Source organism: Podarcis tiliguerta (assembly GCF_965153285.1).
Source record: "Podarcis tiliguerta genome assembly, chromosome: 9".
Classification (NCBI taxonomy): domain Eukaryota; kingdom Metazoa; phylum Chordata; class Lepidosauria; order Squamata; family Lacertidae; genus Podarcis; species Podarcis tiliguerta.
The window spans coordinates 55,294,677-55,313,933 of NC_139542.1; the positions used below are offsets into that span (position 1 = coordinate 55,294,677).

The 19,257-nt window shown below is 40.5% G+C and overlaps 1 protein-coding gene across 2 annotated transcripts; it reads right to left on the reverse strand.

Moving 5' to 3' along the window:
• Positions 1–411: 411 nt before the first annotated feature.
• On the reverse strand, positions 412–19,144 carry CNOT7 (CCR4-NOT transcription complex subunit 7). Of its 2 annotated transcripts, none has more exons than XM_083458465.1 (7): positions 19,005–19,144; positions 15,926–16,125; positions 13,510–13,703; positions 11,313–11,474; positions 5,734–5,878; positions 3,545–3,655; positions 412–2,155 (listed from the first exon to the last, which is right to left on the reverse strand). In XM_083458465.1, the coding sequence occupies exons 2-7, from the start codon at positions 16,040–16,042 to the stop codon at positions 2,027–2,029; spliced, it is 858 nt and encodes a 285-aa protein (XP_083314591.1). In that variant the 5' UTR covers positions 16,043–16,125; positions 19,005–19,144; the 3' UTR covers positions 412–2,026. The 2 variants fall into 2 exon arrangements, with proteins under 2 accessions (XP_083314591.1, XP_083314592.1); XM_083458466.1 differs by having other exon boundaries at positions 15,751–16,125.
• Between the last annotated feature and the right edge of the window lie 113 nt (positions 19,145–19,257).

Sequence of the window (19,257 nt, forward strand, 5' to 3'; positions counted from 1 at the left end):
ACAACAAAACTAAGTAAGCATATCAGCAACTGAAGCCTTTAGAACCAAATCTATCAAGTGGTCCCTCCACACCCAGAGCAAGACGTGGAATAGTGGTTGTGGCAATAAGACTTACCTGTAGTTCATGGTGGGGATCAGGATCTGGCCCACCTACTCAGCCATCTTGGCTGGGGATCACAGAGTCCCCGTTCCTAAAGTAAGTAAGATTAGTGTATCTGGTGGATGGGCATCTAGAACATACTATCTCCTACACCAAATATCAGATTATGTTTTGAATAGCAGACTGGACTGGGGACAACAAAACAGTGGAATTAAATTATTGCCGCAGGTAATAAATCCAAAGGGATTAATTGGGCACAATTATATAGCAGTAAAAGCTTTCAAAACAAAACAAAACTACAAGTCTGCAGATATGTAAGAAAACACTTTTGAAGCCTTTATTTACAAAAGCTTTTAAAAACAAATACCCTCTTATGCAAATGTCTGTTATTGTTCTTTAAAAAGGACCACCCACAGTTACATCACTGTAACTTCTTGAGGAGAGAGAGGAAAACAGGTTAAAGTACATGGTAAACAAATCAATTTAGGATTTACTCTTGCTGATTTTCAGTGTGGGCGAGACACACAAAATGCTGCCACAGGCACTCCATCATTTCAGGTTAGGGTTTAGCTATTCAATACCAATTGAAGTCCTCCTACACAACTGCTTCGAATGAGCATGCTCTGCATGGTTAAGAAAGTACTTTGTGGTCCTTTAATAAAACAATGTATTTATAAAATATATTGCTTAGACTCAAAAAAATAAACTAGCCTTACAAGCCTCCGGTAGCTTTATTAGGTACAAATAGATTTTGTTGTTTTACAACAAATACCTTTTGTATCAGCTACCAAAAGGTCACACCTATCTTCCTTTTATTTAGCTCATTATCGAGTTGGCTTCAAATCTTTGGATCTCGTCCTCATACGGACTTGTGTTCATCTATTCAAGTAGAAAATAAATACGGTTTTAAAATAGAAAGTATTTGTAGGAAATAGCTTCCTGTAACAGGAATAAGGAACTGGATCCACAATGTGAACTGTTAAATCTTACTGCAATCTCCATCATTTCAATTATTCTGCTCAAAAGCAAAATAGGACACAGTTGTCCCCGAAGGCTGTACAGCTTGTTTCCAGATACAGGAGGAAAATTTGACAAGGAACCTCTCCGAAACACACCCTATTGAATTGAACAGAGCACAAATTAGACACCAGGCAAGAGCTTCTCAATTCAGTGGAGTACACCCAGGAGAGATTCTGATGGCATCGTCTAGTTATTCTGATCACACAGCAGTGCAAAACTGGCAAGCTGATCGTAAGCCGGTGTGTACAGGGCACACCTGGAAGACTGGACACCAGTTTAGATATGAGCAGCTGCTAGGATTTCAGTAGTTCTGAACAAGATTATGCAGTGAATATGAGCTTTTCTAATGAATTTGCAACTTTGTGTGTTCAACCAAGAGGATTAACATTTTGTCTGGGCCAGGGGAGGGGGCAGAACCAGAACTTCAGAAAAAAACAGAGGATGTGACTGAGAGAGTCAGTCTTCTAAAGTGCAAATGTGATGGTCCACAACCTTGAATAGCTAAAACTCCTGTACACCAGAAGGGATAAAGAAATGTGGAAATTGGTTACAATCAGTGCTAGTTCAGTTTGGGGAAAGGGGTGAGGGAGATAATAAACCAATACTAAGACCAATTAAAGTTTACCAGAAATTTCATTATCATTTTAGCTTTCTTCTACCCGCCACGCTGCTCCTACATGTGCTTATGTACAGATGGGCAAAGTACAAGGCCACATTTAACCCAGAAATGCCTACACCTTAAGGTCAAAAAACTGGGATAGGAACAGTCAGGTTTAGTACATACAAAGGCATAAAAGGAAGTGTGCCAAGGGGAAGAGAAGGCCTTATTGTCCCAAGGGATTCAACCAGAGATAAAACCTATGTACAAGCACGTGGAGCTCAGAAAAAGCAGCTTCCCATTTCATGTCATGATTGCTTGTTGGCTTCTTCTTCATATGCATTTCCTGTCCCATTCTGTACATATGAGGAACCAGAACCGAGACCGTACAAGTGACCACAGTACTTTGCATCATCAATGTGATCTTCGAAGAACATCTGGAGACAATTCAAAACCACAAGTCAGTGAGAAAGCTAAGGAGGAGAAAGCTAAGTGGCAGGGTCTATCTTGTCACAAAAGGACATTCCAGACTGCTCTGCTCAGAACAAACTGTGGCCCCACACACTGTTCTTCCATTTTTATGCATTCAATCAATCCATGAGAGGGCATACTGCTTGCCCACGTCACATTTATTGGGTAAGGCTATGCTATGGACAATAGCAGAACACCTCCTTTGCAGGTAGAACATCCCTGGTTCAATCCCTGACATCTTGAGGTATGAGTGAAAAAGACTTCTACCTGAAACCCTAGTGAGCCACTGGCAGGAACCAGCTGGCAGTAAATCACACTGTGTAAGTTGGAGTTAACTCTTTATTAGCAAGAACACAATTTGCACAGACTTGGTGCTCATCCCCAGTAGGCCTTGCCCATGGATCAGTTACCAAGACAAAGTTCCCACCTCCTCACAGCTGCCCACGCTCCCCTTTTTCCAAGCAATCTGAGACCGCATCTGTGAGCAGCCAACCTCTCCTCTGCCCTTTGCATGCCACTTCTGGTTCTGGGAGAGAAGGTGGGAGGGAAGCTTGTTGCAGCAGCAGCAGGAGACACCCATGACTCTTCATCAGCCAGAATCATCTCTGCCTCTTGACCTCCCTCTTCTCCTGCTTGACCTTTCACCTCTGATTCTGGACTCTCCCACTTTGCTAAGCCCAGTTACCTCTTCAGCTTCCGACACCCCTTCTTCCCAGTCTTGACCACTCATTGTTGTCCCGCCATCACTCCCCAGGCTCTGAGCCTGGTTCCCCAGCTGGTTCCTCCCATCGTTCCTAGTCAGTCCAGGCAGCCACTATCAGTGTTGACAGTACTGAGCTAGACAGACCAATGGTCTGACTCGATATAAGGCTGATTCCTTTGGTATGTGTGAGGCAGGTGAAGCTGGGACCTGGCCTTTGGTCAAAGGCACACACAAACTGGCATTGAGGGCAGACTGCAGAGAGTAAGCTGCCACTTAGCCACTGCTTCTGCCAAAGAGAGGAACTACCATGCACTCTGAGAAGCCTAATTCCAGGGTTAGCTTCACTAGGCCCAACCCCAGTGGCAAGAAAGAAGATTCCACCTAAACATTAGGAAGAACTTCCTGACAGTAAGAGCTGTTCGACAGTGGAATTTGCTGCCAAGGAGTGTGGTGGAGTCTCCTTCTTTGGAGGTCTTTAAGCAGAGGCTTGACAACCATATGTCAGGAGTGGTCTGATGGTGTTTCCTGCTTGGCAGGGGGTTGGACTCGATGGCCCTTGTGGTCTCTTCCAACTCTACGATTCTATGATTCTAATTTAAATAACAATTATTCATCCAAAGGCCTCATACCAACCAAACCCCCAACCACCTACCTCTCTCATTTTGAAGAAGGCCATGCCAGTTAGTAGAGAATCGGATCCTGCTTGATGCTGCGGTCCTATCCTCTCCAGCTCCAACTGCTCAGCAACTTCTTGCAATCCACCCTGAAAGAGAAGATGGCAGCACAATCAGAAGTTTGTAAGTTATGATCTCTGGGAATAAAACAGGTGAGGAATTGGTTTCCACCCCATTTGTTTATGTAACTTTCTGAAGCAAGGAATGTGCAGTGATCACACAACCAAAAAGCCATGCTTTTTCTTGGAATCGTGATGTTAGCTAAAGATACCATTTCGCTGAAGCCTTCGCAAATGAGGAAAGGAATGGTTTTCAGCACTTCTATTTGTTTACGCTTGTATTGTTGCTTTTAAACCCACTGGAAATAAAACGGAAAAGACAAATCTTGGAAGTGCTACATGGCCCATGTCAGAAGCATGTATAATTAGAGTTTTCTCCCCCACTGTTACAACCATGTGCAGGAGGGAGTGTTGTACCCACAAACTTGCTAAATGACAATACTGAACCACAACCAATTGGAGGGGTCAGATGAGTCTGTATAATGCAGACATTGTGCCTGAGCAGAGGTTTCTAGTGATCTGCCTAGGTATGAGACCAGCAGTTTTTAGGATGGAAGGGCAACAGATAGGGGCTTTAATAGAACCACTACTTTGGTTTAGGAAAATTAGGAGACTACAAGGTCATGGATTCAATCCCCATAGGGCCAGCTGCAGTTTCCTACAATGCAGAGGGTTGGAATACATGATCCTCTGTGTTCCAGTTCTATGATTCTATGACCTATACAATTTTTTTTTGGGGGGGGGGGGAATATTGCCGGAATGCATGTTTTACTCCCCAAATCCCTACAATTTACAGTGGTGCCCCGCAAGACGAATGCCTCGCAAGACGGAAAACCCGCTAGACGAAAGGGTTTTCCCTTTTTCAATGCGCTTCGCAGGACGAATTTCTATATGGGCTTCCTTCGCAAGACGAAAATGTCTTGCGATTCCTGGGGTGTTTTTTTCGCTCCCCACCCCCTTTTTCTAAGGCGCTAAGCTGCTAATAGCCTTTTAGCAGGTAATCCGCTAATCCCCTAAGCCTTTAATAGCCGCTAAACCGCTAATAGCGCTAATCCGCTAATCAGGTTGCTTCGCAAGACGAAAAAACCGCTAGACGAAGAGACTCGCGGAACGGATTAATTTCGTCTTGCGAGGCACCACTGTACACTCAGATGATTTAATTTTTTTTCATATTCAACTACCCAAAACATTGGAGAATCAAGGAAAAGACTCTTCAGAAATTAAGGTTATGAACTTCAAAGAGTCTAGAATCACTATAATTGCTTTACTATAGGATCCATAAACAGGAACCTTTTAATAAAACAAATGCATCAAGGAATCCAGTTAAGTTAAATCCTCCCCCATCCACCATTTTCCAAATGATACCATGCAAATTTAGAATATGTAGTGCATTCTTCAAGCTATACTGGCTTGAGGGACTACTCATTACGTACATAATTAATACATGTGATGCTGGTGATTTTGATAATGACGATAATAATAAAAGATCCAATGTACTCAGTCAAACACTATTAACAAAAAAATTGCAACTCCAAACTATATTATTTCCACCCTTTGTCCAAAGACTCCAGGGCAGTGTACAACATAATCTACACAGAATAAAAATAATATACAGCATAATAATTATAACATCATCATAATACAGTAGTCCCCACACACATTTAACAGGCCATATACTATTTAATGGCTGAAGGCCTGAGTAAAGATGAATGTTTTTGCCTGGTGCCTATAGACATGTAATGATAGCACCAGGCAAGCCTCTCTGGGGAGAGCATTCCACAGACAGGGAGCCACCACAGAAAAGGCCCGTTCTCACGTCGTCACCCTCTGAACCTCTCAGGGAGGAGGGACATAGAGAAGGGACTTGGATGACAAGCACAGGGTCCAGGTTGGTGTACATAAGATCTAATGCAAGGATAAGGAACCTCCAGAGTTGTTGGGCAACAATCCTATAATCCTTGGTCATTCGCTACGCTGGCTGGGGCTGATGATAGCTAGGTCTAACGGTAGCAATTTATAGACAACACTTGTGACATTCTTCATCCATAAAAAACTTCACTCCTAAAAATGCTGTTTAATCTCTGTTAAAAAGGCATTGGGGAATTTACCTTGAGATTTTTGCAACTCTTCATAAGGTACTTCACATCATAAATGACAGGGAAAAATAATCTCAGAATCTCAAAGAAGTCCAGCTCTTCCTCGGGTAAATTGGAATTCGTCAAGATCTTGATCAAATAACCAAAGTCATAGCCACTGCAAAGCAATTAGGAACAGAAACAAAACAAAAACACCTAAGTTTAGTCAGGTTGTCATTCCAGAGATTCTTCTCTTTAAAAGAAAAACTGCAAAGCCCAGGCATATGTATTCTCTTCAAGACGCTAAATTCATTATTATTATTATTATTATTATTATTATTAAGAAGAAAGGAAGGGGAAGTTCTGTTGCAAAGCCGGAAGCCCTTGTGCCAATGGAACTACTTTGCTGGATACTGGCCAATGTAACCATCTGCAAGAGATAGTTAATCTATAGCATACCAAATGAGTCTGTACTATAATCTTCCTTAAGAGGTTATTTTAAAAGAAAATGCATTAAATGTATATTTCACGGTGATATTGTGGATATGCTGACAGCCAATAAGCAATATACATATGAAGAGAATTCTTAAGAAACCTTTAAGAAATATTGCTTTTATATCTATCTACTGAGCAACTAAATCTACTGCTGATCCCTGTTCATAGGACAGAGTACGAAATGACAATTTAAACCTACGTTCTGCTATATTTTACCAAGACCTTTTGTTTAAGAGTGATAGTCAAGTCAAAATAGACCCAATGAAATCAATGAACTTTAGCTACTTAAATCTGTTGGTTTCAATGGGTCTACTTTAAATATGACAAACACCAGATAGCACCCTAAATTATTAACTATGTTACATTACAAATTAAACAACCTTAGGTCTGCATCAGAGCTTTCCAAACTTTTCATGTTTGGTGACACACTTTTTAGACGTGCATCATTTTGTGACACAGTAATTCAGTTTTATTTGCAAACTGGAGGTTAAACTAACCCCTTTCCAGCCCCAGGAGGAGTGTGGGGAGCATTCACACAACACAACTACACACTGCAGCCGACACACTAACGTGCTGCAACAGAGAGTTTTGAAAGCTCTGGTCTACATCAATAGTTAATAATATTTTGCGAGGCAAAGCCTGTAGGTTTATATTCTAAATATTTTCACTATAGTTTGAAAAAATATGCATTGAAGTGTTTTAGAAATTATCCAGTGCTCCAAAAATTCAGATTCAGCTCTTCCATCTGATACAGAATTTCTTATTGTTACATTCCAGGTTTTCCTAAGCTTCTGCCCTTTTGTAAAATTTTAATATGGCTTGCATTGTTCCTCCCATTATTTTCACAGCTAAGCCACCAATTTCCTAGGTTTCTAAGCACACCTTTAAATCAGTAGTCCTTCAACCTTTTATAGGCCCCAGGGCCCATTTTTAACTCAAATATCCATTTGGGGGACCCATTTCTTAATCTTTTACCATATATATACATGGTGGTAGTCCTCCTGTTACAACCCACACATTGAAGGCCAGTGTCTTAGGCCCAACCCAATTCATGTTTATGCGTTAATTAAGTCCCACTACTTTAAAATGGGACTTTCTCGCAAGTATGCACAAGATTACAGTCCATGGCTGCAACCTAAACACACCAGTACACCCCACTGAATGCAATGGGAGCCACTTTTGTATAGATGCACTGTTAGTAAACTTACCTACAGAGTTAATGTTACTAACATCTCCTGTGATTTCTCTGATGGTATTTAATGCATCCTTCCAACCATTTTATATGATATTACACTGTTAGCACATGCATGTCAATCCAGCATCAATGGTTTGACAAAACCAACCACTGACAGAAATGCAACTATATATTCTCTTAGTTTTTGCATAATACACTAAAATTAAGACCTTGGAAAGTTTTCTTAATTTCAAAAATAATTAAGGCAGTCCTTTTTACATAAATATGACTAATAAATATTCATCTGTGAGTCATAGTTTTTTTTTTGCCTTCTACTGCCATAGGATTACAAATTGAGAAGTTTTTTGTGTCTCCATATTCAATAAAAAGTTGTTGAAAACTAGCTTGATTTTAATACATCTTGTACTTCTTTGGCAAAGGGTTAACTAGGTTCCTTATTTGCAGATACTGAAAGAAATCTAGTCAAATATTCTTGCATGTGATCACTTATGTATGCCCAAAAATTGATTATCACATGTAGATCATAAAATCTAATTAGATTTACATTTTTCCAAACAATAGAACTGCTGAGTATCCTTAGAATATCAAAATCTGAATGACTCAGAATAAAAGCTAGGGACATGCATTAATGTTGATAGGTTTGTATCCATCCCATATATTAAAATACTGCACATTAAAATAGTCTCCCTTTATTATTCATTCTCCCTTTCTTTTCTTTGTCAATTACTATCAAAAGTCTCCCATTATTGGCAAAATAGTCAGTAATGCTGCATGATAACAGTTTTGTAAAGTGTAGGATTGCCAGCCCATCATTTTAAATTTTGTTTCATAAAGTGCATTCTTACATGAATTTAGGTAATACCACATGAATTTAGGTAATATTACATTTTTATCAATGTAACTCTTTCAATCACTTTAGACCGCATGGCCTGCAGGGTTACATAGAAATAAAACAGACAATTAAAAATATATTATGTTGCTGAGAAATCATTAATTCTAAATTAATAATTCTGACTTATTAAAAACGACTGCTAATATTTTCACAGCCAACCTATCTTGGTCTGATATGGAGTGTTCACATTGTCATTGTACTCAAGCATTTACAATACAGAACTCTGATTCATCAAGGAAAACTGGATACAAGATTACTAGAAATTCAATGTGATGCCTTTTTTTTGGCCATATCCGAAGCCTGCTTGCTATGCCGGAGGAAACATGCTTTACTGCCTGCTTGTAATATTTGACCATTGCTGCCTTAAAACACAATTTCTATAAATTAATCCTCATTCACAGAAGACTTTCTACTAACAGAATTTTTCATGTAATATTTCAGCAGCTAAAGCAAAAGTTAAAACGGTTGGGCAGCAATTCAAACTGATCAGATTTTTAATGGGACAGAAATTGGAACAGCCAACTTACATAGCTGGATACAACTCTTGAAATTATCTACACTTATTTTATTACCAGCACAATAGCTGAATTCCAAATATTTCTAATCTATCTCCATCAACTGCTCAACCTGATAATATAATTTATTACACCAGATTTTTAAAAGCTATGTCTACTTACACAAAGCAGAACTGAAACATAGCTAATGGCCTCTTGTCTAAATGAACTTTTTCTTCTGCCATTGAAGGTATTAAAAACAAGTTCTTAAACACCTTGGGCACAAGGTACAGTACCTATCTCAGGAGCTGAAAGCCCTTTTCATTTTAAAATGGTTGTGCCACTCAAGCATGCTGAAATACAGTAAGAAATGAATGAGCACCATAGATTATGTCCATAGCTGGTCTTGAACAAGATGCCCTTTTTCAAATAAGATACCTCTGTTAGCAACTTTTCCCAGAAAACTCATCAGTATGCATACGGGGGGCCACTAGGTGGCGCGTTGGAAGATGGCTGACAATAACATCTCTCTGACCCATACGAGGTATTAAGGGGCTGCTATGGGAAGTAGGCAGCCTTCCTCCCCCCCCAAGGGTATGGGGCGGGCTGCCCTGCCAGCTGTGTTCACAATGCACCCCCTGATTCGAGAGACGGGGGTGCTGAACACTTGGCACAAGCCCTCGGTGGAGTCAGATCTTCCCGACGCCGATTCCAATCAGCGCGTGCTGGTTGCTTCAGCTTGGAATTATAATTGGAACTAATTGGATATAAATAGATTTGGAAGGCTGAAGCACATATATCAAGTGAAACTCGACGATAAGGACTGCTGATTAATGGATCTCTGTGACCGGGAGTGACGGATGGATAAGTAAATCTTTTGCTGAACTACCACTATGAGAATGTATGGCTGGAATGAAGGGGGGGTGGAGGGAAAAACTCTTCCTATTTTCCTTGCATATGTGATAACAATACCCTCCACCCCAGGAAGAAATAAGATCGTCACGTTTTATAATTCATAAACAGAACTTTAAGAATTGTGTGGGAGGAAATATAATACAACAAGAGAAGATCGAATGGTGAGAAGGAGGAAAATTTTTATGACGCAGTTAAAAAGAAATGGCGTCTCGCCAAGACAGGCCGGTCGGAGAAGAAGTAGGGGGAGGAGTATCAGGACGGTGCGAAAGAGAAGGAATGCTGGAATGCAAGTTTGACCTGACAGAGCCCCCTAATTAATTTATTTGATTTACCGGGCCAGCCTGAGGAATAATAATGGACAGACCGAAGATTAATTTTGTTTATGGAAGTATCTAACAGAGGCTGTTCCTGAATAATGAAGACTACAAAACCCACACAGTGACACCAAATCTTTCAATCTGTTTGTGAAAATTATCAGAGATCGCAAAGAAAGGAATAAATGATAACAACAAGAAGAGAAAGAAGGTAATAAACGTCTATCCGAATTGAACTGGATGGAACTGTCGAACAAAAGCAGCAAATAAGTGATGTCTGGAGTCATCTGGAACTTGGACTCGTGCGGAGCTTGATATATGGGTACCCCCCAAAAATTTAAAATTTGGCTGTATAATCTGGAATTAATGTGATTTGAACAATGTGATATGATTGGCCTATTAATAAAAAATTATTAAAAAAAAAAAGAAAGAAAACTCATCAGTATGCATACAGGCCAGAACTAAAACTCAGTAAGGAACTTCCCACACAACTGCTCGACAGGAGAGAGGTATTCTTTCAAAACAGTTAACAACACACACTGTGGAATAAGCCGGCAAACAAATGTTCCTAATTGCTTTCAGCCTACTTTGTGTGGCAGCAGTGAGCCCAGCAGTGGAGAAACAAATTCCCCAAGTGATGAGACTGGCTGAAATCATTAGTGTGCTTACACAGGTATCTAGACTGCAACCCAAACCCTTCAAAAGTTTATTTTGACCACTTGATTTAACTGATCCTTCAGGGGTGGGGAGAAGCCAAAAGACTAGTTTATTGGCACCAGATAAGAAAATAATCCATGCAGCAACCAAATTAAAAAGTTTAAATTTTTTCCAATATTTGGCATTACAGTTAAAATAGAAGGGTCGTATTTTCCCTACCAGTATTATCATATGGGTCTTCAGAGCTGCACTGAATTTGGATTTTCCAACGATGTTAATCAACTAATTCCAGTTTTCATTTACCTGCTAAGCGTACACAAAGGGTAGAGATATGTGGCTGTTCCTTCCTCTGACCTGGGAAACTGTCAAAGCAAAATAGAAAAATACAGTGCTCCCTCTCTACAAGGCTGACACTTTAGTGCCTCATTTTAAGATACAAATTATTAGTTTCCAACTGGAGCCAAAGTGTAGAGATTTAACTTAAAAGCAGGAAAGCCTTTACGACAAAATCACGTTGCCATATCCACACCTCATCCAACCCTGATTTTCCAATCGCAATTAATGGGGGCAGTTATTTGGTATTACAGTTTCAGGAAAAAGTTAAAGAACATTAGTTAAATATTAGTTATATTAGTTAATGCTGCATTTACCTATGAAATGAAAGCCACTTGACTCCTTCGCAAAGCACGACGCCTGACGTCATAAGAAGTTCAGCAAAGTACTGAGTCTCAATTCCTTCATCCTCATGTTTTTTGAACTGGATTCCAGATGTTGTTAATAGCTCTATTGAATCTTGGGCATACATGTCTTCTCTAGGAGAAACACGATGGGGAAAGATTTACACTTGAAATAAAGAAATCTTGAGATAAACAGTTTAAACCAAAATCTAGGAGAAATTGCACATTAAATCATGAAAACGGATGAACATCAATAAAGGATCACAGCATTATTAAGGTTTACAGCTTCATCTTACAACTGTGTTCAAACATCAAGGTAAACTATAGTTAATGAACATGAAGTTAATGAACTATGAACACGACACCCTCTGGCTTTTTTTTTAACATTCTGGCCTAACCAGAATGTTAACTCCAGACAAACTACAACATGATGTCAAGGTTGGTTCTTAGCTTCCTGATCATGGTTTGAGCAAAACAAGCCAGGATTCCCTAGTTCAGGCATAACACGCAGCCAAGGATCATGACTCGTTGCTCCTGCTTGCCTTGAGGGAGGAACAAAGTGGGAGCGATCTTGCATTTATTGTAAGCCAGTAACTATGGTTTGCCCTGACGTGAAGAGGGCCTCTGCATGTCCAATGAGAAGTAAATCCCTCTGAGTTTTATAGGACTTACTCCCAAGTAAGCGCTCTGTCTCCCTGTTCTGGCTTTGGACTTAGCTGCACAGCCTGCATTCGCTCCATAAGATGCACACACATTTTCCCTTACTTTTTAGAAGGGGAAAAGTACATCCTATAGAACGAAAAATACGGTATGTAACAAAAATGGAAAAATTAAGAGGCAGACTCCAGGAAAGCTTGGGTAAATATTAAAGAGGCTTTTAAAAGTCATCACTGTCCCTGTCTCACAAATCAGAGCATTCCTGAGGGTGAGTGCTATCACTGAGAAGGCCCATTGCTGCCTTGCCACCAAGTCACAATCTGCTGCTCATGGGACAACCTGCACCATCTTCTTAGAAGATCTTAAAGATCAGCTTGATCTACTGGCATCACAAAGCTCTGTTTGCTCCCTAGGGACTATGTACCACGAAATCCATGAAAAGTGTAAACCCAACTTTGGACTGAGGTTTGTATCTTATGGCTCACAGTTTACATCACTGGTGTATCACAAAAGCTTTCTTATCACTTTGAGAGACAAGCCATATCCGAGAAGTCAAGCCATCTGTTCAGCCCCAGCCTGAAAGAGCGCTAGCTGATTATGTTTGCTTAAAGATTGAGGTTGCGATTCTATGCACACAATGAACTCAGGGGAATGTAATTCCAAGTAAATATGCACTGCCCTGGACTAGTCAGCTGCAATGAGAAGCATACTAACTTGGAAGCAAATCCCAGTGCCACCAATGGGACAGACTTCCAAGAAAACATGCTTCGAGTTGGAATGCAAGGCTGCCCTCTTAAAGACATTGCACTGCTCAATAAACAAGGTTAAGTGAATTCAAAAGCAAGTCTAGAGTTCCCTTAAACTCCCAAGTGGTGCATACAATATTTTACATAGAAAGAAAACCCCTTCAATTTACTGGATAAAGGTTTGCAAACTAGTATACATTTTTCTTATAAAAGAACTGCTGCAATTTGGCAAAATGATAGGAACATTTGCTTACAATGAAATAAGTCACCAAGCCCAATTCTAGGCTCTGCACAGCTTTTAGGGGCAAAACTATCACACACACACAAGGGAACACCTGCCCCCTTGATTATAGGACTTTTCATCAGCTCTGCTGCTTCAGTAGAGGAGCCACCACACAGGTTTTGGGGAAGAATACTCACCCACCCCACTATTTGTCCCCAAGCTAAAATTTATTCCTAGGCTGGCTAAGAATACATCAAACTGGCTTCTCCTTGCATTTAAAAGGTAATAGGACAGAGCTGACTGCCCTGACTGCCTTGCGCAGGATGGTATGTCTGAATTAAGCACTTTAAGCTAAATTCTGTTAATATCACTGGGTTGTTTCTGGAGAAGCACAAGCTTTAAAGGCACTCGCGCAAGGAGAATATCCCACCTTTGCCTTCCCATTGAAATGCCATTCCTGAGGATCCAGCTAAATGAGATTTAAAAGCCTGAACAAAGTTACAAGTATAAATATACACATACGCAGCCAAGGATTGCAACTTACGTTAAATTAAATTTAAAATTAAATTGCCATGTTGAAGTTCCTGGAGGGTATTCGCCTTGTTCATTCATGAACGTCAGCCCTAATTGAATTATCTTTAGTAAGTCCACGTTACAGCGGAGCAGTTGATACTGATAGTCTGCATTGCTTCTGAATTCTCCAATAGGCCGTGCAACTACACCTGGAAACTCTGTGTCCTGAAAAATGAAAGCACAAAGACCAAAGGCAAAATATAAAAAGCTACTAAAGCTCACAAAATTTGTTTAAATGCTTCAGAAAGCCCTGAATGCTTTCCTGACAACAAGCATCAGGTGTGGGAAGACACACTCATTTGCAGTTAATCCCAGTCCCTTGGATACCAGGAAAACATTGTAGCCAAGTTGGATTATGGACTGGAACATTTGTTTGTCATAATTTTAGAATAACACTCAAATGTTGTAGTTGCAACATTAGACCTGTCAACACAGGAAGGATGGTACTTAAATATGCCATTCCATTAAATATGCCATTCCAAACTTAATTTTTGCACAATTCTTCAGTGACGGGTCTTTAAAATATGATTTTGGGTGTGAGGAATTCAAATCTGCTTTTTATGTGGGTTTTTTTGTAATTGGACAACATTTAGCTTGGTAAGTCTACATTTGATGAAGAAGCACATACACTTCTTTTGCAACACCAAAAAATTCAATTTTACCTTCTGAAAATGTCAGATAATGCTAAGTAAATAAATAATAATAATAATAATAATAATAATAATAATAATAATAATATAACTGCAAGTGCTTTGCAATCATTTTAATGATTTTGTGTACAATTTTACACACAAGAAAAACTAAATTATACCTCCGGGTATAGGGTGGTATATAAATTCAATCAATAAAATCAATTTAGCCAAAATATTGTTTGAATTCCCAAGTCGTGTTTCAACTTTTCAGCACCCCTCATTCTTGGAATTTGAAAACTGAAAAATTCAACATGCCCTAACAAGGTGCAACATCTGGGATAGGGAAGCCTGTGGCCTCCCAGATGCTACTGAACTCCCATAACTTCAGACCACCGGGCATGCTGGTCAGCCGGAGCTGATGGGGTCTGAATTCCATCATCATCTGGCAGGCCACAGATTCCCCATCCCTGCCTTATGCTGTGCTGATTTACTGAAGCAGACACACTGTTCGGAATTACTGCACTGGTGAAGGACTCCCATACAATCTGCTCCTAGCCAATATTTGCAATAAACAAGACTATTAAGATACAGAATTATTTTTTCATGAATATAGAGCAAATTGAAATATAGAAAATGGTCATTCATAGAAATATATAGCCAACCTTGGTTTTTTACACTGGTGTAGAAACAGCACACTAGGAAAGTCATTAGTTTGTACACAAAAAACATTGTTTCTTTTGTAAATATCAGCTTGCCAAAATTTCTGGTTCAAAAAGAACTGAGGTGGGTATAAGCACATGAGAAAAATAAATTAAGAAAACTGTGCTTTATTGCTAATGAGAATATTCATTTTTTTCTGAGTCTGTCTGTGTTAGCTCATCAGCAAGTGTTTAGATATCTCAATTCTGCTCAGTTGAATAAGCCAGCTTCATAACCTATGTTCTGAAACTGGCCTATAAGGAAAACCTGCTAGTTTATTTTAAACCAGAAACCCTGGGTCAAATTTAACACTAAGACAGGAATGAGTGAAAGTGAACTAAATCTGTTCATGTCCTCTTCACCACCATGTGAAAGAAAAATGGGGTACACAAGCCTAATACATGGCTGATAATCATCCAGTAGTTTTCAGAGTGCTAAGCAATGGTTTAGTATTGCAAGCCCAATTTTCTGTTGATAGAGCCATCTTCCATAAATGTCTGTTCCTCTTTTAAAACCATCTAAGTCAGTGACCATCACTTTACTTTGTGACAGTAAATTTCACATGTGTGAAGAAGTTATAAATCTATTGCCTATATATATATATATATATATATATATATATATATATATATAGGCAATAGATTCTAACTTCTTCACACATGTGAAATTTACTGTCATGACCCTGCATGACCCTGAGCTCTGATGTTTTGAGAACATGAAAAACTTCAGTCTGTGAAAAGAACACGTTCCCAAACCATGTAACCATATCATCCATCCCTTTCAAATGATCTCTTGATTTTAAATGGTATCAGTAAAACACAATTCCCAGCCAGAACAACCAGCAAAAACACTGTAAAGATAACATAAGCATTGGTCCTTACTTGGGAATAAGTTTCAGATTATATGGGGTTTGATTCCAACTAAATATCTGAGATTGTAGTCTTCTGTTATTCTTGAATATCTAAATTATCTTCTCTACATTTTCCCCTTCCAAATAATTTTCAAGGACTAGTTCCAGCCCAAACAAAGAAGGTCACAAATATCCCAACATCATACCATGGCAACATAGTTAAACTTCCGTATAACTTGACGAATTTTCTTCATCTCTTCATCCAGGTTGCAAGCCCAAACTTCACAAATTCTTTGGCTGTGATCTACTGTAGCTGCTGGCATAGTTGGGAGGTTTCAGATACCAGACATCAAAAAGGTATATTTGACAAAGAGTCCGTTTCATAAAACAGGTTTTGGTTATATATCTAAAGAGATTTAAAAAGAAAGAGAGAGAGTTATTCCAAATTCACAAGTAGAACAAAATCCATCTATTTCAAAATCATGAAAAATGAATCTGGTAATCACATATTTCATTTATTAAAAAAGATGGTGAATGTACTGGTCTTGTTCACAGGAGCAAAATCAGATATGTTTATGCTAACTCTTCCCCATAGATACACTGATTAACAAATCATCAGAAGGCAAAGAGGTGTCTCTGGTAGAAACAAGTGGCTGTTAGATAAATGTCAACGCAATGCTGCAAAAACCTATATGTTCAGCTATCAATGAGTGATTTATTTCAATGGGACTTGCTTCCAAATATGCTTAGGATGCCATCCTTTAACAACTGACATTTAATTTACAATACCTATTTGTTCCACTCAACTTTAAATGTCTCCGTTAAGACAAGCTCATGTAACTAGTTAAGATGGATAGCAACAAAGAAGGCTGCTGTTTATACATGCACTGACACAAAATAAAATGAGACTGTGTCAGTGGGTCAAGAGGTGAGCAGGTTAACAAGAGTTTTGTGTCCTGCTGCCAAAAAGGCAAGCTCACTTCCTGGGTGTGACAAAAGGAAAATGACGGGAACAACAGCTAGATAAAGTATACCTTCTCGTGGCACAAATTTCTGCAACCCACAGTAGCACATGGAGGGTGAAACAAACATAACAAAGAGAGATGCACTGGAACTTTAAAAAAATTATAACTCTGCAGAAGTTGCAGAACCTAGAACAGATGTTTATTACAAAAAACACCAGAAAGATTCCAGGCACCCTGTTACTTGGGAAGTGGAACATTTTTAACTAGCACCTAGGAACGTGAAGTATTGCTCAGCATAATTCAAGGTTGGCTCCCTGGAATCCAAAATATTCTTCCAGTCAAAACAATAAAGCAATTCGGAGAGAGCTGAGCATGCAGGTTTTCAATTGTATTTCCCACAAAGCATTTACAGCATGTAGCAAGATAAAAAATTCTAAAACAATCAGAATGCAAAGGTCACACTTATCATAGGGAAGCTGTATTTCCAAGTCCTGGTTTTTAGCCTAGTCACAGAACCATAGAGAGTGTAAGGTAGCTTCCTATATAATCCATACATGCTACCTTCCGGTGCATAAAAAAATTTTCAGAGTGTACATTTGCTGCCACTAGATCACCACTACAAGTGTTATTTTTGAAGTATTCATGGAGAGTTAAAAGCAAAAAAATGACTACAGCAGATGTCCATGACTAGTTTCCCATAAGCTAACAACCAACACACCTCTAGTACATCCAATGCTTACACAGACATGATGTTTCTGAATGACAATGAAGATATTTTTAAAAGTAAAATATCTGCTGCGGTGTGTGCTTTTAAGGGCCAAGAATGCACTTTTGTCAGATCTACAGATGGGGCAATAACTAATTTGTTCTATCGGTGCAAAGCTTTACACTTGTGCAATGAAACTTCCTTCCCCAAGTGCCCCTAAATCCGTTAATGGGGGAAATGGGTTTTCCTCATGCACCTACTACCCACTAATGCATCTTTCTTGATGGTAAAATTTCCTTACCACCCACCAGTGCTCAATGGAAGGAGGATTCAGCTTGTGCTGTAGAACCTTCCGGCCACCTAGAATCCTGAAACACCCACTAGTGGATGGTAGGGACCAGGATGACAACCCCTGCTCTAGAGGGATGTTGCATGCAAGGAGAGGGAGAAATTCTGCTGCACAAGTGGAATTCCTTACTCTGGTGCCCTGAGTTAGTGGTATTCAACAAAGGTGGTATCCAACCACGTTTTACTTCAAGTAGTCCCACTAAAACGAATGGAGCTTATATTGGTTTCAGCCGGTCTACCCTGAGTAAAAACTTAGTGGAATACCAACCACAGCTATTTAAATGGATCGGTATACTGATCTCTTTCCTCAACTACTTCAACACACACGGACACCTGCGCCACCACAAATTATTATTATTATTTATTGAATTTATATACCCGGAGGTCTCAGGGTAGTTCCCAGAGCAGTATCAAAATACAGTGGTACCTCGGGTTAAGTACTTAATTCATTCCGGAGGTCCGTTCTTAACCTGAAACTGTTCTTAACATGAAGCACCACTTTAGCTAATGGGGCCTCCTGCTGCCGCCGGGCCGCCGGAGCACAATTTCTATTCTCATCCTGAAGTAAAGTTCTTAACCTGAAGCACTATTTCTGGGTTAGCGGAGTCTGTAACCTGAAGCGTATGTAACCCGAGGTACCACTGTATACAAACCACAAAATATATAACCAAAATAAAAACAACAACCCAGTAACAACCCCTCCCTGCCAATTGAGTCTAGACACGGAGAGAATGTAAGCAGCAACGATTGAAGAGGCAACGGGTGGGCAAGCAACCTATCCCTTTTTGTAAATACTCCTTTTGGCAATGCCTTTAGGAAAAATGGAAAAGTGGGTAGATGGGTAGAGAGCGCGCGCGCATGGGAGGACGGGAAGGAGAAACTAAAAGCGCGACCCCGGCCATGCCCACGGGGCTGGCAGTTGCTCGCCCATCTGGCGAGGTGCGGAGGGCCGTCGCTACAGGCCACGCTGGCTGTCGGCGTGGGGCTGGCATTGCCCTCAGGCATTTCAAGCGCGAAAGGCCGAGGCGACAATGTGGGGTTCATTTTTTTATGCCGTGAACCGCCCTGAGGTCTGCGGGCGAAGGGCTGTATACACATGTAACTGATAGCAAGGAATAAGAATAAACGAAAAACCTCCTCTTCGCGAGGCCCACCCTAGAGAGCACCAGCCCCCGGCCCTCTCCCACTCCCAACTTTCCCTCAGGAGCGGCTCCAGCCCCGCTTGCTCCCTTCCCAACGCCCGGAAACGCCGCCTCCGCCACTTACCGGAAGAGAGGACGGCTCCTCACGCGGAGTGGAGGGAGCGGGAGGCGGGCCTAGCTGGGACCCGGCGGCGGAGGCAGCCCCAGCGCGACGACGTGCGGGGAAAGCTGCCGCTACTGCTGCCCCCCGGCCGCCCAGCGCACAAAGCCATTACGTCATCGCCGCGCGCCGCGCAGCTTCACCTTTCAACTCGGCGCGCCGGCTTCGGCCTGTCCTCCCTCTTCGCCGAGGGCGGGGGGGAGGAGGAGGAGGAGGA